This window comes from Colletotrichum spaethianum (assembly GCF_022836535.1).
Source record: "Colletotrichum spaethianum MAFF 239500 DNA, contig12, whole genome shotgun sequence".
In the NCBI taxonomy this organism is placed as follows: domain Eukaryota; kingdom Fungi; phylum Ascomycota; class Sordariomycetes; order Glomerellales; family Glomerellaceae; genus Colletotrichum; species Colletotrichum spaethianum.
In genome coordinates this window covers 678476-704427 of record NW_026054782.1, presented here as the reverse complement: position 1 = coordinate 704427, position 25952 = coordinate 678476, and the positions used below count along the sequence as shown (strand labels likewise).

The following is a 25952-nucleotide window of genomic DNA, read 5'->3' as shown; positions in this document are numbered from 1 at the left end:
ACACATCATCGATACATTATTGGACAGTTGCTATCAGGCTCGGCATCGGACCAACCCTGCAGCTTACACTCACACAACGAGGACGATGTCTGTGTTTGCGTAGGTTCACAATGATAAAATGCCCGTCACACAGAGCTTGCATGTTGACCTGCGTACAATAGGCGATCGACGTTTTCAGCAGCCGGGTACGCGGCCTTCCGCCCGTCCTACCCGGCCTCGCTCTTCCGGATGGTGCTGGCCTACCATAACCCGTCGTCCAAGAACGGCACGGCGCTGGACCTGGGCTGCGGCCACGGCCTCATCGCGCGCGAGCTTGCGCCGCACTTTGGTCGAGTGATCGCCATCGACCCGAGTGCGGGCATGGTCAAGCAGGCGGCCGACTCGACGCAGGATCCCAAAATCACGTTCCGGCAGGCGAGCTCCGAGGACCTGTCGTTCGTCGAGGACAAGTCGGTGGACCTCGTCGTCGCGGGACAGGCGGCGCACTGGTTCAACTACGCCAAGGTGTGGCCGGAGCTCGCGCGCGTGGTGCGCAGCGGCGGCACGCTGGCGTTCTGGGGGTACAAGGATAACATCCTCGTCGGGTTCCCCGAGGTCAACGACATCTTTGACCACTTTTGCTACGGCGAGGGCGAGGCGTCGCCGGGCAGCGGGTGGGAGACGATGGGGCCGTACTGGGAGAAGCCTGGGCGGCTGATCCTGAGGGACAACTTGGAGGCGGTGGTGCCGCCCGAGTCGGAGTGGGAGGGGGTCAAGCGCATCGTGTACGACCCGGACCGGCGGACGTCGCAGATCGGGGCCGAGGTGGACCCGGAGGCGGCGTGGCAGCGCAAGACGCTCAAGCTGGGGGAGTTTGAGGGCTACGTGCGCACCTTTAGCGCGTACCGCGGGTGGAGGGACGCACACCCCGAGGTCAAGAGCCGAGCGGAGGGAGGGACGGGGGACATTGCGGATCTGCTCTTTGATCGGTTGCTCGAGACGGTGCAGGAGTGGAAGGCCAAGGGGGACAAGTGGCGGGATGTCGAGGTCGAGGCGGTTTGGGGCACCACGATCATCCTGGCCAAGAGGAAGTGAATGGATTGTATTGTACACCACTGTATGTAACGCGTGGAGTAGCAAAAGCTCTCTCGACAGGCGACGTGGCGAGGGATGACTCGCAGGCGAGGCCCAGAATGGGGGCTCTGGGAGAGTCGGGACGAACCGCAACGTGCTAGTTTGTAGCCAGGCGCTGACTTTGGACGGTCTCGTTTATGAAATGCCATACGTACGTTTGCACATTGTGGGTGCATTGATTGTCCAGCATATCATGACAACCAATGTCCGATAGTGCTGTGCAAGTCGAGCGAGCCATGACAGAACATTATATTGGCACTGGTTTGGTGGACATTGATGACGGCCAAGCCAAGGGTTAGCAACTCATTCAAGAGCCGTGATTGGCCACGGGAACCATGAGCCAGAGATTGTCGGCTTGTTCCACGGGGTCCACCGCGCCAGCAACAGAGACCCCACTCGGCCCCCATCGCCGCCAGCTTATGGTAGGTTTCCATTGTGTGGTTGCCCCGTCAGGTTTCAGGAGTTTGGGCTGCGTGTTGGAAAAAGGATGCACTGTGTTTGCAAGCCTGACCGCCTCTGCCCCGTTCCCTTCCCTTTCCTCCCCCAGTCTCAGTGTAGTGCCCAGGGGCCTTTCGATAACCGCCTGGGAGAGAGTGTGTGTGTGTGTGCGCACACCGCCGCATGAATAACGGTGACTGGGAATGCCCATGGCCCCTTGACTTGAATAAGTACGCTGGATGCATTGGATAAAAAAATAAAAATAAAATACAGAATACGGATAACGGGAGCGAGGGAGGAGAGGGAGACGGCGGGCATAAAGTGTTTCGACCGCCAGAGAGCAACCTCCAAGAAACAACATCACGAACCGCCGCCGTTCTCCTGTCCAATTAGTTTTCCTGTGAGAAACAGAGCATCCATTGCCCTTTGTTTACCTTTTCTCCTCGGCTTCCCGTACCACATCACACAGACCGACACACAATGGTGAGTTCCATCCCGTCCCGTCCTCCTAGGAGCTTCCTCCCACCCCCAAATTGCGTTGCTTTTTTGTTTTGTTTTCCCCGCGTGCGAGGAGAGAACCCGATCCGACCCCCCTTTTCCCTTCCCTTCCCACCTCCGGAATGTAAACAAAGGGGGCCAACGATTCCAGCCATTCAGCGGCTGCCCCCTTTTGTCGACGACGGGAAAAAACCTGCCTTAGCGCCTGGTTGGTTCAGCGGCGAACCTTGCAGAGAGCCCGGCTACGACACCTGCGGAAGCAACAGATACAGCACCGTCAGCCCAAGTGTCGGCGCCAGTGGCCCCCATTCACCAGCCAACAGGATCAACCCAAACAACGGAAACAGCAAAGCCAAACGTGGGGGGGGGGGGGGGGGGGGGGGGGACGACGCTTTCCGGTCAGCAGCCAGCGCCAATCTATTCGCATCCTTTTTCCGACTCGGACCTCACCATCACGACATTCCTTAACCTGCAACATTTTCCCACTCTTACAAACTGTCGCATCCGAGAATTTCCACTCCCCTTTCGTCAACCGAAACTGATCGCATCAGAGGACCGGGACTTTGCGAAACTCTTGCGCAGAACAGCACAAAAACACATAGACACATAATTTCACAATGGCTTCTAACCAGTACGACGCTCAGGCTTCGACCAACTACAAGGAGGCCTTCTCCCTGTTCGACAAGCGCGGCAACGGCCGTGTCGCCATCGACAGCTTGGGCGACCTGCTCCGCGCCTGCGGCCAGAACCCCACTCTCACCGAGATCCGCGACCTCGAGAAGAACATTGGAGGCGACTGTGAGTTTCCCATCCGCCAGAACCAGCTTTTCTCTCGGATATCCGACAGAGCTGGGCAGACACGCGGGACGCACCACTAACGGGCCATCGCCAGTCGACTTTGAGACCTTCCAGCGCATCCTCAACCGCCCCGGCGGCTTCCGCGACCCCGGCGAGCCCGAGGAGTACTGCCGCGGCTTCCAGGTCTTCGACAAGGACATGACGGGCTTCATCGGCGTCGGCCAGCTCAAGTACATCCTCACCAACCTCGGTGAGAAGATGACCGACGACGAGGTCGACGAGCTGCTCAAGGCCGTCGACACGAGCTCCGGCCAGGTCAACTACACCGGTAAGCATCTCCCGTCTGTCGCACGCGGCCAAAGAGACCGACCACTGACTGGGCGCCACCGCAGAGCTTGTCCGCACCATCCTCGCCAACTAGATCGCCCGCGTCCGACAACCTTGAGACGAGACACGATTCGGGGGATTTGAGCGAGCGATGTACGACCACACAAGACGACGAGACCAGTGACGGGACGGGCCGGCAGCTGACGGACAAAAGAAGAAGAGGACATTTTGCATGGCTGGCACGACGGGAATGGCGTTTGCTTTGCGTTTGCGATTGCGTTATTCCGCTATTGTAGGGAATCTGGGTATCCTGGAGTTGAGCTCTTCAGCAGAGGCTTTTCTCTGGATCACACATACACACACAGACACGTGTCGGGCCTGAAAAGGAGCCGACACCAAAAGATACAAATACCATGATACCAAAACTGACTGTTTCCGCGGAGGCGTGCATGAAGTGCCTGGGTTGACCGGGATTGTGCTTGTCCACCTGCGCATCTTGGGATGAATCTAGAGGTCTCTCCGGATGTCCGCGAATATGCCTTTCCCAGCGTCATCTGCAGAGCCGGACGGATCCTCTGGATGCCAACCGTCGTGAATCCATTTCCCACCATCCCACGCAGTCATCGCGACCCGCCCATGTTGATTAGCCATGATGTTGCACCAGGCCCTGGCTCGTCTGCCCGGCAACAAAGGACCCCGCACGAAATGGGCTGGTGCGCATGTCTTATGTAAGCTCGCTCCCGTCAGGCGATGTGGCCTGCGTCCGGACCTGCAGGCCGCCAGAGGGTCCTTTCAATGCAACGAAGACGAAATACTGGCGCCAGAATTCAGCCCCGTCGAACATGCTCAAACCCCGACAATTCTTGTCGCCATGGCGTGTTGGTTTTCTTCCAACTTGGTAGATTGCAATGAAAATAATAATAAACGGTAGTGCAGGCCCATTGGTGGGGTGCATAGCGTGCCCAATCGCCCTGGGGTACAGAGTACTTCATCACCGCTCACTCTAAGACGGTGAGACCCACGCCTGCTCCAGCGTGGGGCGTCGCAGCCTGGGACGTCGTAGCGCGGGAGCTCGAAGCTCGCAGCTGCTGACCTGGAATGGATCCTCCAACCCGTGAACCTTCGTCTTCGTCCACTTACACACCCAAACTGTCCACCGTTTAACATCGCCCCCCCGTCCAAAGCTCCTGCAAGTCACCGCCCTCAGTCCACTCATTGCCTAACTACCTTATCTTCCTACCTTTCCCTTGCTGTTGTTTCATTGTACTTGTGCAATTACACTGACCACGCACGCTACTACGGCATCCAACCTCCACCGCATCCATCTGCATCGACCTTGGCCCTGCAGCTCGCTCCCCCTCCTCCCCCTCCCCCGCCCCGACACCCAACCGACCGACTGATCGAACCGCGTTTCGTCCAGTCGCCGTGGCGTCGACCGCATCCTCCAAGCGCCTACCCCTCCTCTCCTTCGCCTTTCTCCTCATATTCCTCGTCACAGCCCTCATCCTGGCGGCCCCCAGAGCAGTCCCGAGAATCACTTCTCTCTTCGCCCAGCTGCGCTTCAAACCAGTGCAGGTCCCCCTCTTCGCCACACCTGCCACCTCGACATACCGCCCCTTGATGACTAGCACCATGGTCCCCGACAAGTACAAGTCCCCGCCCCAGGCGCCCCCCGTCTTCACGGGCACCAAGGAGTCCATCGTCGGCGACTCCAAGAAGATCTGCGACCAGACCCGGGCCCTGCTCGACAAGCTCGTCGCCGAGGTCCCCGTCGACAAGGCCAGCTTCGACAATGTCATGCGACCCATTGCCAAGGACGAGAACGAGAGCGGACTGTCGACACGCATCCTGGGCTTCTACCAGTACGTCTCGAGCGACGCCGCCCTGCGCGAGGCTTCGACCCAGGCCGACACCATCATGGACGAGTTCTCCATCGAAGTGAACATGAGGGAGGATGTGTACAAGCTGATTGAGGCCATCTACAAGAAGAAGGACTCGGAGGGCCTGGACCCGGAGAGCCTGCGTTTGCTCGAGAAGGACTACAAGAACTATGTCAAGATGGGCCTGGGTCTGCCTGCCGGACCCCAGCGCGATCGCTTCAAGGAGATCAAGAAGCGCCTTAGTCAGATCCAGATCGAGTTCCAGAAGAACCTCAACGAGGAGAATGGCGGCATCTGGTTCACGCCCGAGGAGCTGGACGGTGTGCACCAGGATGTCCTTGATGGGTTGGAGAAGGGCACCGGCGAGAACGAGGGCAAGCTCAAGCTTTCTTTCAAGTACCCCGACCTCTTCCCCACCCTCAAGTTCGCAAAGAACCCCGATACGAGGCGCAAGGTCTTCATCCAGAACGAGAACAAGTGCAACCAGAACGTCCCTCTGTTCAAGGAGGCCATCATCCTCCGTGATGAGGCTGCCCGCATGCTCGGGTACCCTGACCACGCCTCCCTCCGAATCGAGGACAAGATGGCCAAGACCACCAAAACCGTCACCGACTTCTTGGGCGACCTCCGCTCCCGCTTGACGGCCGGTGGCGCCAAGGAGGTCGAGCACCTCCTGGAGCTCAAGAAGGCCGATACCGAGGCCCGGGGGGTTGCCAACGACGGCAACTACTACCTCTGGGACCACAAGTTCTACGACCGCTTGATGATTGAGAAGGAATACAGCATCGACGAGAACAAGATTGCCGAGTACTTCCCCATCACATCGACGATTGCCGGCATGCTCAAGATCTTTGAGGAGCTGCTGGGCTTCGTCTTTGTTGAGCTCAAGCCTGAGGACCGCAAGGCCCTGAGCCCCACGGGCAAGGGCGAGGACATCGCCTGGCACGAGGACGTCATCATCTTTAGCGTCTGGGACGATGCCTCCGAGGGAGAAGGCTTCGTCGGCTACCTGTATCTCGACCTGCACCCCCGCCAGGGCAAGTACGGCCACGCCGCCAACTTCAACCTGCAGCCTGGCTACCTGCAAGCGAACGGCTCGCGGAGATACCCCGCCACGGCTCTGGTTTGCAACTTCAGCAAGCCCACGCCCAAGAAGCCCTCACTCCTCAAGCACGACGAGGTTGTCACGCTCTTCCACGAGCTGGGTCACGGAATCCACGACCTTGCTGGCCGTTGCACCTACAGCCGCTTCCATGGTACCAGCACCGTCAGGGACTTCGTCGAGGCGCCCTCGCAGATGTTGGAAAACTGGTGCTGGACCCCCAGCGTCATCAAGGCGCTTTCTCAGCACTATGAGACCGGTGAGAAGATCCCCGACGACCTCATCGAGAAGCAAATCTCCACCAAGCACGTCAACGCTGCGCTCTTTAACCTGCGCCAGCTCCACTTTGGCACCTTTGACATGACCGTCCACACTCCCAAGAGCCATGATGAGATCAAGAACATGGACTTGTCGGCCGTCTACAACGAGCTTCGCGGCCAGATTGCCGGCATCAAGGGTCCCGAGGCTCAGGGCGAAAAGAGGTATGCTGATGCTCAACCTGATTCATCTGATGACCAATGCGCTAACAGCTGCAGCACCTGGGGTAACGGACAAGCCTGCTTCGGTCACTTGATCGGAGGCTACGATGCCGGCTACTACGGTTACCTCTCGTCCGAGGTCTACTCGACCGACATGTTCTACTCCGTCTTCAAGGCCGACCCCATGAACGGCAAGGAGGGCCGCCGCTACAGACACACCGTCCTGGAGAAGGGCGGCAGCCAGGAAGAGATGTTGACCCTGGAGCAGTTCCTCGGCCGCAAGCCCAGCACCGAATCCTTTTACAAGGAGTTGGGCATCCCTCAGTAAGGGCCCCGACCGATCGGCAGCATGGAAGCAGGACGGTGTCTGAATTGTATCTAATAGTACCAGATCACGACTGTGATCAACCCAAAGGGGTTTGCCCTCAAACAGACGCTGTTAAACTTCCCATGCGCAACATTAGTGATTTGAGAGTATGTGAGAGACGGAGGCTGCGTATTCTGTGGATTGCATATTCCGCGAGAAGCCTCATCAACACCTAGATCTGGATTCATGTCGACCCAGGCCTTTATTTTGTTGTCCTTGGACATAAGCTATTGAACTTTGTGTAAAGTCTTGGCGCACATAGAAACCAACTATTGCTCATATCGTGTCCTATCTAGTCCACTTGCTTAAACCGGGCAGGTTCGGCGGCATTTGGTGAGGCCAGAAAATAGGCATCGGACGCGAAGATCGTTTCCCAATCTGAGCGCGATGCTGCGCGGCCTCCTCGTTCCCTTTCTTCTGGCTCAATGGATTCACCGCAAGTATTCGAGGTCTTCAAAAGTACCCCTCAGATATCCGCTGCCCTTATGCTTATGGTCCCACCGAAGTACTGGACGGGAATCATTGGCGAATAGGTACCAGACATTGCAGCGCCGATTTCACATGATGAGAGTGCTAGGATCAAATAGAAAGCGCTAGGGGTCTCAATTTCTGGAGAGCACAAATAGAATATTGGAGAATGTTCAAAGATGGGCATGCTTTGGAGGAGGGAACGTCCACCAAGAAGTTTACTTGGATTTTATAAACAAACGACGCTTAGCTATACACACTCAACGGAAGGAACTTCCGTTTGAAGCTTGATGCGGGAACAACTATGGCTACGGAGACCAGCCTCAGAATCCGGACTGTGATGCTTCCCGGCGAAGACACCTACTCGTCTTCTAGAAAATGAGACAGAGAACCATATACGTCGTCATAGCACAAACGTTTCCAAAGAAAACAGCCTTTTCTCGATTGGTGTCGCCACGTCCTAGGCCAACGAGTCAAAATCCTTTACTTGGAGTTTGAACGGGTTGAGCGGACGAAGCCATGCTGCTCATAAAACTCTCTCAGATGTCAAATGACCCTCCACTGCGCGCCCGAACAGCTAGAAACGCGAAGAAATGACCTGTATGACTGGACAAAAAGTCCGTCAACTCTTTTCAACAAGTATGATGCGAAAGCCCCACTTGGACCATCCAGTATTACACCGTCACCGTGGTTGCTTTGTGGAATGTTCGTGTTCAGGCAACGAAGGCACAATACACGTAGAGATGCACCAGATCGGCGCTATTCTGCGTTCTTGCTCTCTGGAGACACCCAGCATTCCGTCGGCCCCTCCTCTGACACACCGGCAGTGCGCTGACCTAGACTTGCACCCCGCTACGAATCTACTTTTCTATTTCAACCTTTATTATTCTTCCTCATCCGGGCTGCCACTTACCTCAGGCTCTACTTTGAATTCTCGACTATCGAAGCCTCTGCTTCTGCTCATTCTCCCACATCCCGTTCAAGCCGCCATTGCCGGCGAGCCGAGATGGTGTCCACGCTAGATGATAATCCTCGCAAGAGGAAGAGAACCATCCAGGAGTAAGACGGTTTAAACCCTGCGCTTTTTGCACTCGATCTAACCATGACCAGCATCTTCAAATCGAGACAAGTTACTTTTCTCGTCGGGCCAAACCAGGTCGAGTTCAGCGTCCATCAGCATGCCTTCACACGTCTGTCGGAGCCCCTTCGTGCCATGCTTACTGGAGGTATGAAGGAGTCTCTGGAGGCGAAGGTGATCTGGGATGACATCGAGCCCGCAATCTTCACTAGCCTGCTGGAGTTTGCGTACAACGGAGACTATTCGATCCCTCGCCTTCCCAGGAAAAAGCCTGTGATTGAAGTACCGCCAGACCAGCCTGACCCGGCCGATCTCAGTGACGAGGACGACTGGTGGTCCATTTGTTCCATCATGACCTGGATGATGGATAACGACGACCGATACGGCGATTGCACCAGGTTCGGCAAGTGGTGCTACGGCAGATTATACTTTGAGACGGAGATGTTTCCTGGACCCCAACCGTACTGGCACGATGAACTTCAGAGGAACGATTGCACCGGCATTTCCACCGTCTTCATGCTGCACGTCAAACTCTACGCCCTCGCAGATCGGTACCAGTTCAAGTCCCTCAGGAATCTCTGTCTACAAAGGCTTCGCGAGAGCTTGATCAACGTGGTACTTAGGGCGGAGTTCTGCGAGGCATTGAGCGAGATGCTTCGCTTTGCGTACGCAAACACGGCACCGAACGACGAACTCCGAATGATGCTCATTCGATACTGCATTTTCCAGATGAACCACTTGAAGCGGCATGGATACCTCGATCGGTTTGTCAAGGAGCTGCCGGATTTCGCGACCGAGCTGCTACTCGAAGTTCCTCAGATGATGTGGGAGGCTGCGCTCTAGCGGAGTCCAGGAGGAGGCTGGGCAGAGACCAAACGCACAAGACGCGTACCAAGGATGAAGATGTTGACGTTTCAATCCCTTGTGCAAGATGCAACAGCGTAGGTAGGAGTTACAAAGTACAAAGTAGCTGTATTGGTGCGCTTGAGCTTGAGACTGTAGACTTGGACGATTGACACATGTGTCGCTGGAAATAAATGGGTAAGGGATGTGTAGAAATCTGTGAAGGACATTGCGGGTGCTCGTGGGAAGCGACTGAGGACCAACTATTATCTAAACCTGTATATCTTCAATCTGGGCAACAAACTTTTTCCCTACAAATCATATTACAACATTCCAAATTCTGCATCATAAGCGGAACAATGTTCAGTCGGGCTAAAACTCAGCGTCTATATGCCACCACGCCTCTCAACGGCAACACAGTAAGTTGAGAAGTATGTCACCTCTTACGGAGACGGTCTAAACAGATGTAGTATACTGACCTAACGCAGGATTCCACAGTCCTGCATCCAAAGATTCATCGTCGAGTCCTGCAAAGCCGAGTCCAAGGTGCATGAGACATCTATCTTCTGGCTTTGATAGCCATCCGATGCTCTGCTTACAAGTATCAAGAAGGAATCTATGGAGGCTAAAATCGTTTGAGAGGATTTAAAACTTTGGTACTTCTACTAACTGCCTGCCCCACGCCTACTCCCAAGACCTCATTTATTGGGGCAGGTAACTAGACTCCGCCTTCCTTGAGTGAATTCATGATCCTTAAAGACAAGCCAGCTTTCGTCAATATCAATCCATATAACACGCTCCTTCATTAACTCTAGCATCAATTGAAGCCAGCTCGACGCATTCTTCTCAGTAAACTCAACTCCTTATTGCAGTTTGTCAAGGTTCAATGCATAGCGGCTATACACAGGAAGCTACGATACCGTTTTCCTCTTGCCTCGTCACTTGGCTTCCTTCAACTCGTTTGCAAGTGAGCCTCGGTCAAGACAGAAGAACCTTCACATATCACCAATCAAGCTCACCAACCGACAATAGTCACCCACCATCCACTTCAGGCTGCCCTGGCTCTCTTGTTTGCTGACTGAGTTGACAAAACAAGAAACATTCAACCTTTCCCTTCCAACATCTTCGACTGCCTCATAAGAACAGCAAGAGCCATAGACCCGCCAGCAAACCACACACCACATCGTGCCTACTATTCGACTCTCCAAGTCACTGCAGACCTTAGTGCCCTACAATAAGCGCACACGAACTCGTTTGCAACTTCCTCCTCTACATCATAACCCCTCTAAAGTACCCTTCACGCGGGAGTTCTTCACTATTTCTTCACCCTGTCTAATTTGCCCCCCTCCCAGAAAACATACCCCAGTGAATCAACCACTTCAAAGTGGCAATATACCCAGAAACCTTTGTAATGGAAATGGCGACTAGAAGCATCGATGACATCGAGAGGTAAGACAGCGTTCCAAACTTGACTCGATTATCAGCTAATCACTCTTTTCACTCAAGCGTCCTGACCTCCCGCGTCATTAGGTTTCTTGTTGGACCCGAAAGAAAGGCGTTTCACGTTAACGAGAAGCTTGTGGTTTCATGCTCAGGAGTATTCAAGAAGATGCTCACGAATGGCATGCGCGAGTCACAAGAAGCGGTCGTCGAGTTAGACGAACTCGAGCCGCGGGTCTTTACAAGCTTCATCAAGTATACCATATATGGAAACTACGAAGTACCCATGGCACGAAAAAGCCATGAGTCCGCGGCGGGTGCAAAAGATAAAGAAATTGCGGTTGTTCCCGAGGGCGACTACGATTCCATCTCAGATCACGTCTCTAAGCAGGTTACCTTGTTAATCAGCAATCGCAAGTCGGCCCCTTACGTCCAGTACATGGAGTCACTCGTGCATCAGGGATGCACAGGCAAGCTGTATGGCAAGCCATCTGCGCTTCCGGCCAACGAGAAGCCAGACTTGGAAGCAAATTTCGACCTGATGGTAGCCAATCGACAGTTTGGGGAGATTTGCGCCCATCACGTCAAGGTGTACATCTTCGCCGACAAGTACGATGTCCGTGAGCTCAAGCAGCTCTGCCTCCACCGACTACACTGCTCCCTAGTGCGTGCGAAGTTGAGCGACGCTGGGTACCAGCTCCTCTTCGATGCGGCTGCATTTGCATTCGAAAACACACTCCCCGGCGACAAGATCCGGAAGCTGTTCGTCCAGACGTGCGTCGCAGACTTTAGCCTGGTCCGCGTTATGCCTGGATACAAGGATCTGTGCTGCCAAGCGCCGGAGGTGGTGTACGAGATCATGATGGAGCTTCCTAAGTACTGGGACACCCACAGAAACGCCCTCATTGATGTCGCTTCAAAGTTCGCAGCTGAGTGACTGCGAGTGTGACCTTCAGATATAGCGCATGCATTGTTACCAATTGAGGATACCATAATTGGGAGGGAGCGTTGCGATGCAAGTTGATAGAGAGTTGCAAGGGCGTTCTATCTAATGAGGAGACAGAAAGACACGGATATATAAGAGAGCATACAAGGAACTAGATCTAAATTTGAGTTAATCATTGAACTGCGGTTCTACCTTGGAATAAAGTGAATGACCACGTAGCCTCATCAAGCTGCAGCAATCGTCATTCCACTATCAGCCCACGAAAGTTCACAAGGCCTCGTAATCCCTCAGAGATACAGTCACGTTTGAGCACGTGGTTCCACCCCTCGCGGCGCTGGGAACTCGGAAGCATCCGTTAGGGCAAGGTGCGCTTCCGTTGTACTGCCATGAAAACAGAGGGTCCGTCTCGTTGGTCAGGATCTGTCCAAGCATGACGGTCTGATAGCCGGGGAGCTGGCGAGACTGCTGGAAGACGTCGTACTGCGAGGCTAAAGTCAGCAAGTGTCTGGGAATGCAGGCCGGCGACAGGTGTTCCTACGCTGCTGAGAGTCATCACGCCCCAGCCGACGTTGTAGTTATGCTGGATCGTGGTTCCGTAGACGTATTCTAAAGGAACGAAGTTAGTTTCGTCGAATAGCCTTATACCATCTCAACTCACCCTTGAAACCTGCCCAACGAATGGCACTCGCGCACTGGGAAATGTCAGCTATCAAGTCTCATATGTTTTCTGAAGCGGTTATAGTACCATCGGACATGACTCCGCGTTCGTGTAGATAGAAAGGTCTCCCCAGGCGGCGTAGATCTCACTACCAACAAGTCAGGCCTAAAACAAACGATGGAAGGATGCTCGGTACGTCTTACGTAGGCGTCATTCCTTGGGCAGCGAACTTGGCCGCGCATGCGTTGATAGCTGATATCTCTCCATGAACTGGCGTTTGTTAGACTGGGCTGTCAGATCGTTCCGCTAAACATACTTGTCGGATCTCCGGTCCTGAAGTTTGCCCCCTCGCAGACGACTTCATCACTAGTATGGTTCACGATAATAGTGCCAAACGCGGCGAAAGGGCAGCTGATAAGAGATGTTAGCACACGTAGGCGAGTGCAAACGAAATTCGCGAAGGGACGTACGGTCCGCTTTGTCGGTATAGCGCCTCGTTTGCCTGGGGAATTGTTAGTGAACTGAGGATGGTAAATTTGGAACAACTCTACTGACCTTTCGCATATATTCTATTCTCTTCGTAGCGGGAATCGAGTTAACCGTGAGGCCTGACATGTCTTGGTCATCGTTGGGGACCACAAAGTGTGCCCAGCAAGTGCTGAGCGCACCCAGCGTCAACAAAATGGTTGATCGAAGCATACTTCTGTTTTTAAAACTTGACTGTGTATGATAGAAGCTCATCACCCAGAACTAACAATGGGAGAAAAACCATTTCGCTGAAGACTCATTTATATACTTGTCGCATGGTACCAACCCGTGTTGAGATCGACGAAATGCCTCAAAAGATAAGGGTGGTCGGGGGAAAAGCGGGGAGCCACGAGTTCCTGGTTCCGATCACTCGGGACGTTGGACTACATCGCGCCGAAGATTGAAGCCATCACCATGAGCATCCCCGCAAAGGCCCACTATGGCGGAGCCTGCAACGCGTTAGCGCCCTTGCTTATCTTCTCTAGCCTTGCGGTGACTGCCCGATATCAGCTTGAGGCGAGACTGGACTCCGGGGAGGGCCCGTGGAAGATATGGCTTAAAATGCCGGTGTCGGCGAAGTCTAGTCACTAGCAAATCCTTCGGAAACATTGTTCTGAACCCGACATGCTTTGAACCCTTATTCTTATACATGTTGGACGATAGAGAACCGGATTATTTGTCTTGCCCTTAGTCCCAAGCCTGTGGCGCCTTCCGGGCTTGCTGGACTTCGAGACTTTATTCGTCCCATTCAGTCTTAAGCTGCCCAGGCAATGGTTTCACGTAACTTAGCGTGACGGGGTGCTTGACATACTCGGTCCGCCGAAGATTCGCCGCCTCGACCTGTGTGAATTGAGAGATCTGCTAATGAGAGTATGGGCCTATTGCAAGTTTTTTATCTGTTGTTCATCTGATCTCCTGGATAATATTCTGATGATTCTTACACGAACAGCAGGTCCTCTCGTAATTCTCCGACTCCCAAAGCTGCTTCAATATGTTTCTTTCTCCGCCAACCGTCCTTCCCGGTGCTTTCCTCTATTACCGATGCTCAGCTGCCGTTCAGATAGATGTTGGCGTTATGACGGTCCGAGAAAGCCTTTCAGCGGTGATAGCTGATGTGCCAGTTTGATAAATTGCACATGTTAAGTTGGCCTATGTCAGAGGAAATGAGACCAGGTTCGGCTTCATCGGTCGAAGCTATCTGTAGATAAGTCCCTCAAAATCTTGGACCATGCTAGCTGGCCGGCGTAAATCTTTTTTCTTTCTTTTTCCTTCTTCATTTTTCCTTTTTCAACCATTTACTAGGAGCTTTGGTCCAGAATAGCATGGCTTACGCTCTCTATGTTGCGAACAGATTCTGTAATCTCTGGAGGGGATGTACTTAAAACAGTCAAAAACTTCTTTAACAGCAGACAGCCCGTTTAGTGCTGCCACATTCTCAGTATCAGGAGTGAAAAGGACGGCGCATTCCGGTTAGTAGATCGCTTACTGGATAAGGATAAATCTCTGAACCAGGATTGAATCTAGATCGAACTCCCTGAAGTGACTCGATCGCTGTAATTGACTTGCAACTTCTCATTGACGACGATTCATCTTCCATCCAATGTTAGCGCATAAGCCAATGCGTGCGTATGAGCTTCGCTCCGGCTGTGCAATTTCGCCTGCACTTCCCATAGACTGTCACAATGTGACGTAGCCAGGGAAATGGTAACGGGGTTCTAATGATTCAGTGCCTCATAAAAAAAAAGCCGAGGTCTGTCCTAGGTGGCCGGCAGTTCCGGCTAACAATTCGGCTGCAACAGCAGTCTCGGAATTCGAATTCGATGTTTTCGATTCCTAACGTGCGAAATCGGTTTATTCCAGGAGAACCGAGCATGACGTCTTGAGCATGTACCACGCAATCGAACCCGCGGAGGGCCGTTTCGTATTTATTTCGTACTCGGCTTCAAAACCTGCCATAGCCTGCCGACCGCGAAACCGAGGTGCATATTTGTACAACTACCGAGCGACTCCCGCGCCCCGTCTCAACCCCGCCCGCTTTTACACTGCGACTTCTACTGCTGCAACACACGAGCCCTGCATCCTGCATCCAAGCAACTCAGCTCAACTCAGTGTCGCGCTCAACAATGGCCGAAAATCAGAACAACACAGACGATGCCTACCGCATTCAAGAGCTGCCGCTCTTGTCAAAGGTCAGGCACGGGGCTACAGCTTTTGCGATCCAAAATATTTTTGTCAAGCCAGCGCTCTTCGTCCGCGATGTCAAAGCACACATCATCCCGCCTGAGAATCGACCCGAGCTCGTGAAGACGTACGAGTGCAGACCGCATCTGCCAGTCAGGTAAGTCTCATCGGATTATTTGCATGTTTTGGCGCTGATACTAACAAATGGCAAGAATCTTCTTCCCCAAATGCTTTGACAAAACGTCCAAAGACCAGCTGCCAGCTCTTTTCACGATCCATGGAGGTGGGTTTGTGCTCGGGACGCCCAACGACAATGATGATTGGAATCAGACGTATGCCTCGCTGCACCACTCTATTGTCGTTGCCCTCAACTACGGCAAAGCTCCGGCCAACCCCTTTCCCAAGCCAATCTATGACTGCGAAGCTCTTTTTCTCGCCGCGTTGAACGATGAATCGCTTCCCCTGGACCGGACCAGGGTTTCTCTCCTCGGTTGGTCCGCAGGCGGCAATTTGACCATTGCAGTCGCACAGCTGGAGAGCGTCAGAAAACACCTAACTTGCATCGTCCCGTTGTATCCTGCGGCCGATCTCTCGATTAAGGGAGAGGACAAGGCTGAATCGCGGCGGTATAAGCCTGACCTGGGTGGCTTCCGTGCAAAAGACAGAGACTTCCTGCTTGGCATGGCTCCGACGTTTGATTGGGCCTACAAGATTCCGGGAGAGAGCAGTCGCAATCCTCTCCTGAGCCCTTGCTTTGCTCCAAAAGACGCATTGCCAAAGCGCGTATTCATCATTGCCTGCGAGCTTGACATGCTCGCTCATGAGGGCCAGAGACTCATTCATCGACTCGCAGACCGTCCTCCACCGCCAGCAACCGTCGGAAAACAGGAGACTGTGGGGAAGGGGGAGCTCATTTTAGACGACGAGAGGTTCCACTTCGAGGTTTCGAATGCCGACGGAAGCGTTTACAGGTGGCTTTTGGTACCTGATACCGTCCACGGATTCGACCAACACCTCGAAGGACTTGTTCGCGACCCTGTGCTTATTGAAGATGCCCAGATCAAGACGCAAAAGACTATCAAGATAATTGGCGAATGGGTGCTGCAGGCGCCCCCAACCAGCGCAGCTTAGTCAGAGTTTGTATGTGTGATGGATTGAGTAGGACTCACGAGATGGCAGTGTGGCCATTGCACCCTAAGCTTTCAAGAAAACACTTATAGGGAGACGAAGATCCAATTCCGATTGTATACCATCCTTGACCAATAAATGTTTTGTGTTTCTTTGGTAAGAAAATTAAGAACGCTGTATTCAGGATTTGCTCCAACTACCATGTTATTGAAGGATAATAGTGAATCCGAAGCATTCTTACAAGCGCATATGAGGGTGCCAGCACGGCAACCAGAAAGTTTGGGATTATACCCTGGGAATCTTAAAATCACTCGACATGATGGTCATGTAGTGTTCTCTTGAATAACGACTCTTCCACAGTAATGACCCTTTGCAAAATGGCATACATACTTCTCAGAAACGTGAACGTTGACGAACATCCAGCCCATCTATGCGTTCTTTAATGCATGCCATTGGAGACGGTCACTCAATAATGAGGAGCAACATACTTGAGCAGGCAAAGAGCTCGTCTACTTCGATAACCGACTACTGCTGCTGGTTGTTTAAATCAGCGGCTGCTGACTCAGCAAAACCAGCCATCTAAAGAGCTTTCTGACTATCAAATGTGCAAGGTCATTAATGCCAACCCAGTTCCAAAGGGTTTGATTAATTGGCATGTTCTTGAGTTTTGATCGTATCCAACAAAAAGCGAAGACCAATTAGCTCCTGACTTTGATGAGTATTTATACCGGTTGCTTGTGGGAAACACTCCATTGTATCTAGAGTCTAGGGCGGGTTTTTTTTTCTTCTTTTTCGCTGACTCATACCCTTATGCTGTTGCAACTTGAACTAATTGAACGTTGGATAAGAGCTGTTTACAATTATATGCTCAAATATTAGCTCTGTACTACAGTTCCTCGCGGTGGGATCTTCAAGTCGACCAAGTAGTCGTCTACCACTCGCGATGCATCGCCTTTCATTAAGTAACTTGTATGACCCGACCCCTCTCTGAGAACCAAAGTTGCGTTTTTAAACTCCTCTGTCATACCAACCGCGTATACGAGGCTAGTTGCAGGGTCAAATCTGGAATGAACCAGCAGCACCGGGTTCTGTGTGTCATTGATCTTCAAAGCTGTCCGCGGATTCGTAATATTAACGGGATACCCGGTGCAGTCGATGACTCTACGCCAAAACTCTCCCATCCCTGGCGTAGTTGTGAATGTCCGAGTCATATCTGCTACTTGCTGTACCTCAATGTGATCTTTCGCCGCGAAGAAATGTCCATCTTGGCACTGCACGGTCGTTATGGACGTCAACTGAGAGTCTCTGTAGACATCCCCAGAAAGGAGACCCTGCGTGAAGAAAGACCCGTTGCCAGAAGTTGCAAGTTTAAGGGCTTCAGCGAAGGTCTGTTGGTCTGCTGAAAACTCCAGTGTAGATCGAGCGGCACCAACAATGTTGTTTGGTGTGGCTACAGGATGACATCGGGTCTTGGTCGTTCCGTCACACTCAGCAGCCTTGAGGTTCCCCGCGGCGGCAACTTCGAGAGCCTTATTCCATGTCTGCCTGATGTTTTGGCCACCATCTCCACAATTATCGGCGTTGGCTTCGCAAAATCTAAAAAATTCCTGGATGGTTGCGTCCAACGACGTTGCCTGCGTTATGATGTTTGACGCATATGAGCCGGTGTGTTGCAAAATCCCGTCAAGCGCCATGGCACGCACTGTACCAGGGAAAAGTGCAGCGTACTGAGCACCTAGTTGGGTTCCATAAGATACCCCGAAGTAGTTCATTGGCTCGTTACCAATTGCTGAAGAAGCATTAGCTGTCTTGGAAAGGATAGAAAAAAAACGACCGCAACCCTTGGACGAGATCACACTTACCGACGCGCACAGCTTCCATATCTTTAGCTACCGAGACAGTGTCCATGTTGCCAAATACTGGACCGGTCATGGCTCTACAAGACTCCCCGAAAGCTTTGTTATAATCGACAAGCCTCTGGAATCCTTCCGGTGTAGTCGCATTGAACTCATTCGGCTGGTTTTGGTTGACCAGATTGGCGTCACATTTCTGCGGTGTACTCAGACCAACACCCCTAGGATCCATTCCGATTATATCAAAACTCTGACGCACCGAGTCACCAATGTAAATTTGCTTAGAAACCATTCTAATAACCATGCTCGATGCTGCCCCTCCTGGTCCACCAGGGTTTACAAAAAGGTTGCCGATGCGCTTACCTTGCGCAGGTAACTTGACGATTCCCAGTTGAACCTGGGAGCCCCCGGGATCATTATGGTCTAATGGAACCGAGAAATTGGTGCACTGAAGGGCCAAGGAGTTGTTGTTGCCTTTGAAGGGTCGAATATCCCCAGGGCAAGCAGCCCATATGATCGGTTCTTGAATGTTCTCGTGACCCGGCCCGACAGGTTGAGGGATCTTGACGGCTGTCGTGGTGATGATGAGAGCGGCGATACCTGCGATCAGGCGGAGGGCTGATGATTCTCTCATATTGATTCGGTCAACAGACGAAGAATAACATGCTAGAGTGTCAAAACTGCCACCGCGCCGTCGGAAGGGATTGAGGAGACCAAGACAACATGACAGGTGGGCGGCAGGCTTCGATCGCCTTTTGAGTCCCATAAATAACAAGCGCATCTGACCCAGTCGATTGGGTTCATTGGGCAATTCTACCATCCAGTATCCCTGGCCAACATGCTTGAGTCAGACCGATTGTTGAGGCATTTCTTATCCGACTCGAAGGCATCTGATTTTGGCTTTTCTCCTCGGGTGCGAGAGTGTTTCGTCCGTTTTTCTCGTCCAATAATCAGCCTTTACAGTTTCTGCAAATATGGTGAAACGGTAAGAATGTGGCCTGAATAAAGTTTCTGAGCCATTTCCAGACCAGCCAGTTCCTCGCTGATATGAGGGATGGTAGGTGTTACACGAAGCTTGATTCTCTCAGCCAATCCAGTGATTGTATCCATTTATGCCTACGAACTATGGATGAGAGTTTGACGGCAGAGACACGGCCCACGAAGTGGGCTAGGCGAGATGCACCATATTCAAAATCCATAAGTTACCTGGCTCAGCACACCAAAGCTGTGCAAAGATAGGGTTCGTTGGTGTTGAACCAGCGTTCTCAATGCAAAAATGGGTTCTTTAGTCTTCTTACAGACTATGACCAAGTCTTGTTCTGTCGAGCTGACTTGGATTATTTACGCATACTCTTTGCATCTCACATTAAGCCCCCCTTCTCACGGATATAGACGAGAAGAGAGAACACGTATTGAAGATTAAATCAACAAATGTACCCAGAGACTGACTGTCATCAACCATCGCGACAAAAGTTGCTGCCAACCTTCATCGTTCATCTACATTTATCTGAATTGCCCTGTGCCTCGTAGTGCCGGCAACAACTCGGGATCAGACGCTGCCAGTAAACTTTAAAAATCCATTTCAAAGCGAGATTTCCCCTTAGGACTAGTTACGGAAATAAACACGTCAAATCGGGATGGAGTGTTTGGACATGAAACGGAAAGCCGTCAGACAGGGCACACTCTGACAGTTGTCGTGTCCTATAATTGACTTCAATCATCAATAAGACGACTCACTGTCAATGAACAGCAATCGGTTGACGTCTTGAAAACAATGCTTTATATCTTTGGCTACCGCATCAAGTCTCGATATTTCTGTCAAATCTCCTCGCATTGCGGACTTCCAATCTGCGGGTTATGGAGAGAGCAGCCAGACTTTTGCATTGGCGTGAGTCACTGTTCACCATCTGTTGAGCCTTGCGTCAGATGGGTGTTCTACTACGTATTGGCAATATACAATTTACTAAAACAACTGGCTTTCAGCAAGAATGATGTCAAGGCCTAGCCTGTTGGGGTGCTGCCTGGCTAAATTACATAGTGCAAAAGGATATAACGAGACAAGGTTCTCATTACTGAAGCATTTTCTTTGTGGCGCAGTTGATGTAACATTCCAAAGCAAGTTTATTTTTTCCCACAGTCCTCCTGTCAGCCGTTCCGGGTAATACAGGTAGGGTGGACTGCGTTGGTGTGCCGGACGGATGGCACGGCAGCATCGCGAAGTGACGCTGAGGGATAATGAAACAAGACAATAGGAACAGTATGGAATCTAGCAAGACAAGCAACAATCATTGATACAAGGAAACGTAGGTCAAGCTGTTAGTAGGTATTCATGGCTGACCTCTCTCTAGTCAAAGGTCAAGCTAGAGACTGGCTGTTGTTAGTTCCTTGCTCGTGTTGATAATTGTAAACAATCCTCGTGCATGGATTAGCGGTAGCTTGTGGCTTAAAGTAAGCAAACAAACAAAGACGCAAGCACTCATCAAAATTTTCTGCTTTGAGCGCGTAAAGGTCGTTGAAGGCATAATTTGTCCCACAATTTTTCTTGGTAGTAAGATTTGTACCAGGCATCTCGTAAGATAGCGTCTGGGAAGGTGTGTCTGGGCATTTGTCTGGTGAAATGGGCGTGTTCGTTGGAGCGGGTTTAGTGATGTCGATTGCAACAGCGGCCGTCGCACTGGATGAGGTGTTTGACGAGAGGCTATTCTTAGTTAATTAGTTGATTTAGGAAACATGGAGATCATCTTCAGGATGCTTACCTAGCAATTTGCGAGTTCTTGCTTGCAACTAATGCTCCCAACCCCCCACTGACACCGATAAGAGCACAGAGCAGGAGGCCAGAAAGGACCACTAGCCAATACGTTGCTTTGCGTAAACCACAAATCATACCATATCTTTTGCTGGGTTCTTCTTGCGTTGTTTGATGTTGGTAATGATTCGGTTTCGCTTGCGTAGGGTAAACCTGCTGTAGTCACATGTTGTAATCCGGTACGCTGTTCACCTCTATGCCATCGGGAATGGCATTAGGCTGGGGGCCTGATAGAAAGGTTGGGTAATTGGACATCTCTTCGACTTCTGCTAACGCAGACTGACTTCCCGATAACCGTATCCAGTGGAATGGACCTAGGCGTGCGAACACTGAGAAACTGCTAGGAAAGTAAAGAGAGAACAGAGACATGTTGTAAAGAATCAAGGAGGGGAAGCTTAAATACCAGCTTGGTGTATTAGGATGAGCCAGGCTATCACATTTCAGAAAAAAGGGTGACCGAGTCGCGTTGTTGCGGAGCAAGCAACATGCAGGACAAACAGTTTTATGCCAAATACGAATGCATACCAGTAGCTAGATGGTACCAGCACTTGTATTGCCTTAACAAGAATGGTATTCTTTTCCGAAGTTATCTGTACCTCTGTAGTTGCAGCTTTGGAGTAGACGCAAGATTGGTGACACCACCACAGAGATAAATGGCACAGCCTGCCTCCGTGAACGTAGAAGAGCCGATAAGACGTCGCTGTAAGCCTTAGCTGCGTGTAACAACAACTAATATGCTGTTCATTATGAGCACCTCAGCCACTAGGCTGAAAATAGTCTTCAAGTCGCAGTCACGGCGCGGGGGCGATTAGCACCCAAGGTGTTTTGCACTCCGAGTTACTAGATTCACAGGATTTGATCCTTGGTCGACTTTGATGCATTATTGGGTTGTCAAATAGAGTCTAGATACACCCCTCTAGATTCTGAGCATCGAACGGCTTTGTCGGAATAATGTGGGAATGAATATCTAGAGCGCAGCCTCAACGCCTTCATCAGACACCTTGAAATTCCATAGCGGCCGCAGAAGGATCTGTCCAAGTCCATCGTCAATTGGAAATATTACAGTCGGTAAAAAATCACGGTGTCGATAGCTGGCTTCCGCCTGCAAGAAAAGATGGTTTTAGATGTTGATCTAGCGCCTGGCAGTCCTGTGATATCAAGTACCTTGCCACAGCTGAACATCTAGACTCGAAGAGACAACACATGTCTTGCTGGTGTTAAATTAGGTTCCACAGCCGTAAGCAGGGCTGCATATTGTGAGATGGATCATGCGCATGTTCATTTTTAGATGGTGCGGATTGAACAGAACAGGGATGATCATACCAGCGCTTGCCGCGAGAAGCATGCCACGTTGGTAAGATAATGTGCTCAAGCCAGGGATAGGCCAGCCTTGGATATATGATCTGTTTGCCACGGCATGCTCGTGATCTACCTCAACTTGAAGCTCGTTTCTTTTTGGATAACTAGGCGCACATGGTTTCGGGTATGTTCACATCTCAACTTGGGTAATGTGCGCAACACGAAGTCTTACGTATGGTGATAACCTCTTCTTATACGTTAGCTGGACAGAACTAGAGGCATGTAGTATGTCATAAACTTCCAATGAAATCTTCTAGAAACAACAGCTTTGTTTTCAGTCAATCTAGATCCGTTTGGCTATCAACATAAAAAGTCTTTCAGTTTCAATAACATAGCACTGCTGAAAACTGCAGCCGCCCAAGGAATTTACCCCAGACCATCCATTCACCCGAGTAATTACCTTCGCTCTTCCAAGTTCTCGCTGTTTCTTAAAGATTCAGTTGTGATTGCGGCATATATAATCAACTAGATGGAACATTGCGGTTCCAGTAGGCTTGTGCCAGTTGATTTGGTATGACAAAGCCTTCATCTAATGGGATAGTGTCTCGATGAGATGTCGCTCAGCTGTAATAGAGCCCAAGAATTCAAACTCACTGCGACGTTAATCAGTAAATTAGCATGTTTGGGGGGCATCCACATCATTCCTGTTGTTAAACCCAAAGTTGAGCGGCTGAAATCGAGAAATTTTCGTCATTTTAAACTGGAATTCCTCAAGCTACTAAGTCCTGACGACAACATCGGGACTTTAGGCGTTTGAGAGAGATCCATTACGAGCACAAAAGCTATTACAGGGGCTGGAAGTAGTCTCCTTGTCTCCCGAGCTATTATATGAGACAGTTTGCCGCCCTCCCGCATTCACATGATTTGACTCAGCTTTCACTTTCGTGAGAATGTAAAATTTCTGAATCAGTACAATAATTCAGCCGTGAACCTCGGGACTCATCTGTATGGTTGACTTTTGCAGCTTAACCTACTTATCCACGATAAAGCTTACGTTCCAAGAGTAAAACTTGTCTTTCGAAACTGCTCGCCCAGCCAGCCACGGGGACTATGGCTTGGGTTGGATGAATCTAGAACCTATCTACGCACATTTCTTGGTCTTGATCTCGGAATTGGTGTCATTTCCGGAAATGAGTCGAAAGGTTTATGTCTTGCCATTTACGAGCGCGGGCAGATGTCTTTCCCCGAAGCTCTTATTAAACTCACGTATACACCTATACTCATAAAGCTTACCTCCATGGGCTTCTCTCATTCCTGCAACCCTATGACCACGATAAGCTACGTCCTATATCACTTTACAGCATGTCAAGCCCTCGCAGTCTTGAACTGTTGCCTTCTTGGCCTAAAGATGCTGCCGGCGCGTCAAATGGGGAATACGTGGCTTCCTCGCTTCAAACGACGTATTTGGAAGGTTCTTCGTCGAACATTGATTACAATGTCTGGTTCCGAACAGAGGTAAGCCCCCCGTGCTGGTTGCTACCTTCCTAGACTAAAATAGCTACCTTGACAGACACTTGATCGGCAAACCATCAACAGGATGAAGAGCATTCAACTTTCTACAGAAGCCCATGGTCAAGGCTGGTGTGACAACCCATCAGCCGGTTTGTGGACCTGGTTTGAGATAGCAATCATGGCGGACGAACAGTCGAATACGCCTCGAGTTGAGAACGACATTGAGCTCACATGGAAGAGCCACGAAAGCAGTTATGAGAAGGATGCGAAATGGGTACGCAAAGGCTCCAGTTCACTTAATTCATCCGTCTAGGACCAGGAAGTCGCTTACATCTCGAGTAGGAAACTGGTAGGAAGTTTGAAAACAAGCATGACATATTTAGACTCCTCAAGGTAATTAAGCAGTATTTAAATGGCACCGTTATACAAACTCATTCTCAAACAGGATGGTAACGTTATCGCGGTTCGCTTATGTGCACGTTTCGACGGGTGGACTCTATACGCACAGAGAGGATTTCTCGTGGTAGAGTTGGGTAGTGAAGGTAACATTGCAGGTAGAGAATGGGTTGACAATGGCTAATTGCAGTCCTGCAGAGCAACAACCGCCAATTCATCTGGGCCAAGCCATTTCTGGGGTCAAGATCGCACAAGAGGCCATTCATGATATCAACAAGTCCCTTTTCCCCAAAGCTAGCGACAAGTATCTTCCCTCTCTTCCAGACACTGTGTTCCATGCCGGCGTGGTAAGAGAAGGCGATGGAAAAGAGCATCCGCTTCGTGTACTGGCTCTCGGTAAGTTATCTGTACAACTGTTTTCGTTGAGTTTGCATGTGCACAGAAAATGGGTTCAGTGATTGCTGATGACAATTACACAAGACGGCGGCGGAGTCCGTGGCCTAGAGACACTCATCATCCTGGACGAGATCATGAAGAGTGCCTTTCCTGATCAGGACATCAGGCCTTGCGAAGTGTTCGATATGATTGGAGGTACCAGCACAGGAGGGTATGTGAGACCCACTACTTTGCGATTCGAAGTGCAAAGCTTACGTTTTCTCGCGAAAGACTGATTGCAATCATGCTTGGACGCCTTGAAATGCGCGTGCAAGATTGTATCGATGAGTACGAAAGTTTGATGGGTAAAATATTTCCCCAACGCTTAGTCGATTCAGTCGCGAATCACGTGGACAGCCTTGTTGGTAGTCTTCCGGCACCCAACTTTGTGAAGTCGGGAATTAGAACGATTATCTCGCCATTTAATAAAGCAGCGGCTGGATTTGTAACGGGGCTCCATGTTCTGAGAACCGGAGGCAAGTGGAAGGCGAGCGAGTTGGAGAGAGTCATTAAAGACCTCATTGATAGAAGGCTACCAGGACGACCAGGTGGTGCCGACAATATCCTTCTTGAAGACCCAAAGAAACAGCTTTCTAGCTGCAAGGTGTTAGTTGCATTCGGAACTTCAAGGTTACCATGTTTGACAATGTCTATAGGTTCGTCACTGCAGTCAACAAGGGGGAGGGCAACAACCAACCGCCAGTCCTCCTTCGCTCATATACCAACACCCATGAAATGTCCGAGCTCCCGAATATAAAGATTTGGGAGGCAGCTCGCGCTACATCCGCGGCTCCAGTGTACTTCAAATCTTTGAAAGTTGGAAAGTACGAGTTTGTCGATGGTGGTTTACAAGCCAACAATCCTCTGGGATGGTGAGTGTTCATTTTTCAATCATTCTGCGACTGTATCATGAATGACCATCTGACTGGAATTGCGATTGACCAATTACCCAGGCTTTGGAACGAAGTTCTCACCACCTATGGAGCTGAGCGTACGACGGCTTGCTTTCTAAGTCTTGGTACTGGTGTTCCTCCAAGCGAAGAACTCCCGTCTCTCCAAGCTGATGCTCTTCAACCACTGAAACAATTCCGCATGGTCAGTGGATTGGCCGGAATTGCATGCAACACTGACGTTGTAAATATACTATTCCGATCACTCATAACTGCCTTCGCGCCAAACAGAGGTATCAAGAAATACTGGCGCTTCAGCGTAGGTGATGGCCTAAGCGACTGGGTTACGGTAGATGGGATACAAAAATGGCGGATTACAAGTCCGGAGGTGAAGGAGAAGGAGTATATCGCCATGGACGACCCCATGATGAAAGAGAAGATTAGAAAATTGGCCAAAGCTTATATTGATACCCGTGAGGGGCGAACCAT

General features: G+C 51.1%; 8 protein-coding genes across 8 annotated transcripts; 6 read left to right on the top strand and 2 right to left on the bottom strand.

The window, feature by feature from the left end:
* Positions 1–228: 228 nt before the first annotated feature.
* On the top strand, positions 229–1074 carry ColSpa_05518 (trans-aconitate decarboxylase 1; the record flags this gene model as incomplete). Its single annotated transcript, XM_049271730.1, has 1 exon — positions 229–1074. The coding sequence occupies one exon, from the start codon at positions 229–231 to the stop codon at positions 1072–1074; it is 846 nt and encodes a 281-aa protein (XP_049127687.1).
* A 1592-nt stretch (positions 1075–2666) lies between these two features.
* On the top strand, positions 2667–3268 carry ColSpa_05517 (myosin regulatory light chain cdc4; the record flags this gene model as incomplete). Its single annotated transcript, XM_049271729.1, has 3 exons — positions 2667–2847; positions 2942–3175; positions 3240–3268. 3 exons carry the CDS (start codon positions 2667–2669, stop codon positions 3266–3268), a joined length of 444 nt encoding a protein of 147 aa, XP_049127686.1.
* A 1358-nt stretch (positions 3269–4626) lies between these two features.
* On the bottom strand, positions 4627–6543 carry ColSpa_05515 (uncharacterized protein; the record flags this gene model as incomplete). The annotated part of the gene is made up of 2 exons (XM_049271728.1): positions 4627–6135; positions 6466–6543. The coding sequence occupies 2 exons, from the start codon at positions 6541–6543 to the stop codon at positions 4627–4629; spliced, it is 1587 nt and encodes a 528-aa protein (XP_049127685.1).
* Positions 4807–6963, top strand: ColSpa_05516 (saccharopine dehydrogenase [NAD(+), L-lysine-forming]; the record flags this gene model as incomplete). Its single annotated transcript, XM_049271727.1, has 3 exons — positions 4807–6234; positions 6496–6638; positions 6687–6963. The coding sequence occupies 3 exons, from the start codon at positions 4807–4809 to the stop codon at positions 6961–6963; spliced, it is 1848 nt and encodes a 615-aa protein (XP_049127684.1).
* A 1609-nt stretch (positions 6964–8572) lies between these two features.
* Positions 8573–9391, top strand: ColSpa_05514 (uncharacterized protein; the record flags this gene model as incomplete). The annotated part of the gene is made up of 1 exon (XM_049271726.1): positions 8573–9391. The coding sequence occupies one exon, from the start codon at positions 8573–8575 to the stop codon at positions 9389–9391; it is 819 nt and encodes a 272-aa protein (XP_049127683.1).
* A 1417-nt stretch (positions 9392–10808) lies between these two features.
* Positions 10809–11768, top strand: ColSpa_05513 (uncharacterized protein; the record flags this gene model as incomplete). Its single annotated transcript, XM_049271725.1, has 2 exons — positions 10809–10840; positions 10922–11768. The coding sequence occupies 2 exons, from the start codon at positions 10809–10811 to the stop codon at positions 11766–11768; spliced, it is 879 nt and encodes a 292-aa protein (XP_049127682.1).
* Positions 11769–12044: 276 nt separating this feature from the next.
* ColSpa_05512 (uncharacterized protein) lies at positions 12045–13050 on the bottom strand (the record flags this gene model as incomplete). The annotated part of the gene is made up of 5 exons (XM_049271724.1): positions 12045–12257; positions 12316–12383; positions 12752–12846; positions 12906–12937; positions 12991–13050. The coding sequence occupies 5 exons, from the start codon at positions 13048–13050 to the stop codon at positions 12045–12047; spliced, it is 468 nt and encodes a 155-aa protein (XP_049127681.1).
* Positions 13051–15086: 2036 nt separating this feature from the next.
* On the top strand, positions 15087–16275 carry ColSpa_05511 (arylesterase; the record flags this gene model as incomplete). The annotated part of the gene is made up of 2 exons (XM_049271723.1): positions 15087–15301; positions 15357–16275. The coding sequence occupies 2 exons, from the start codon at positions 15087–15089 to the stop codon at positions 16273–16275; spliced, it is 1134 nt and encodes a 377-aa protein (XP_049127680.1).
* Between the last annotated feature and the right edge of the window lie 9677 nt (positions 16276–25952).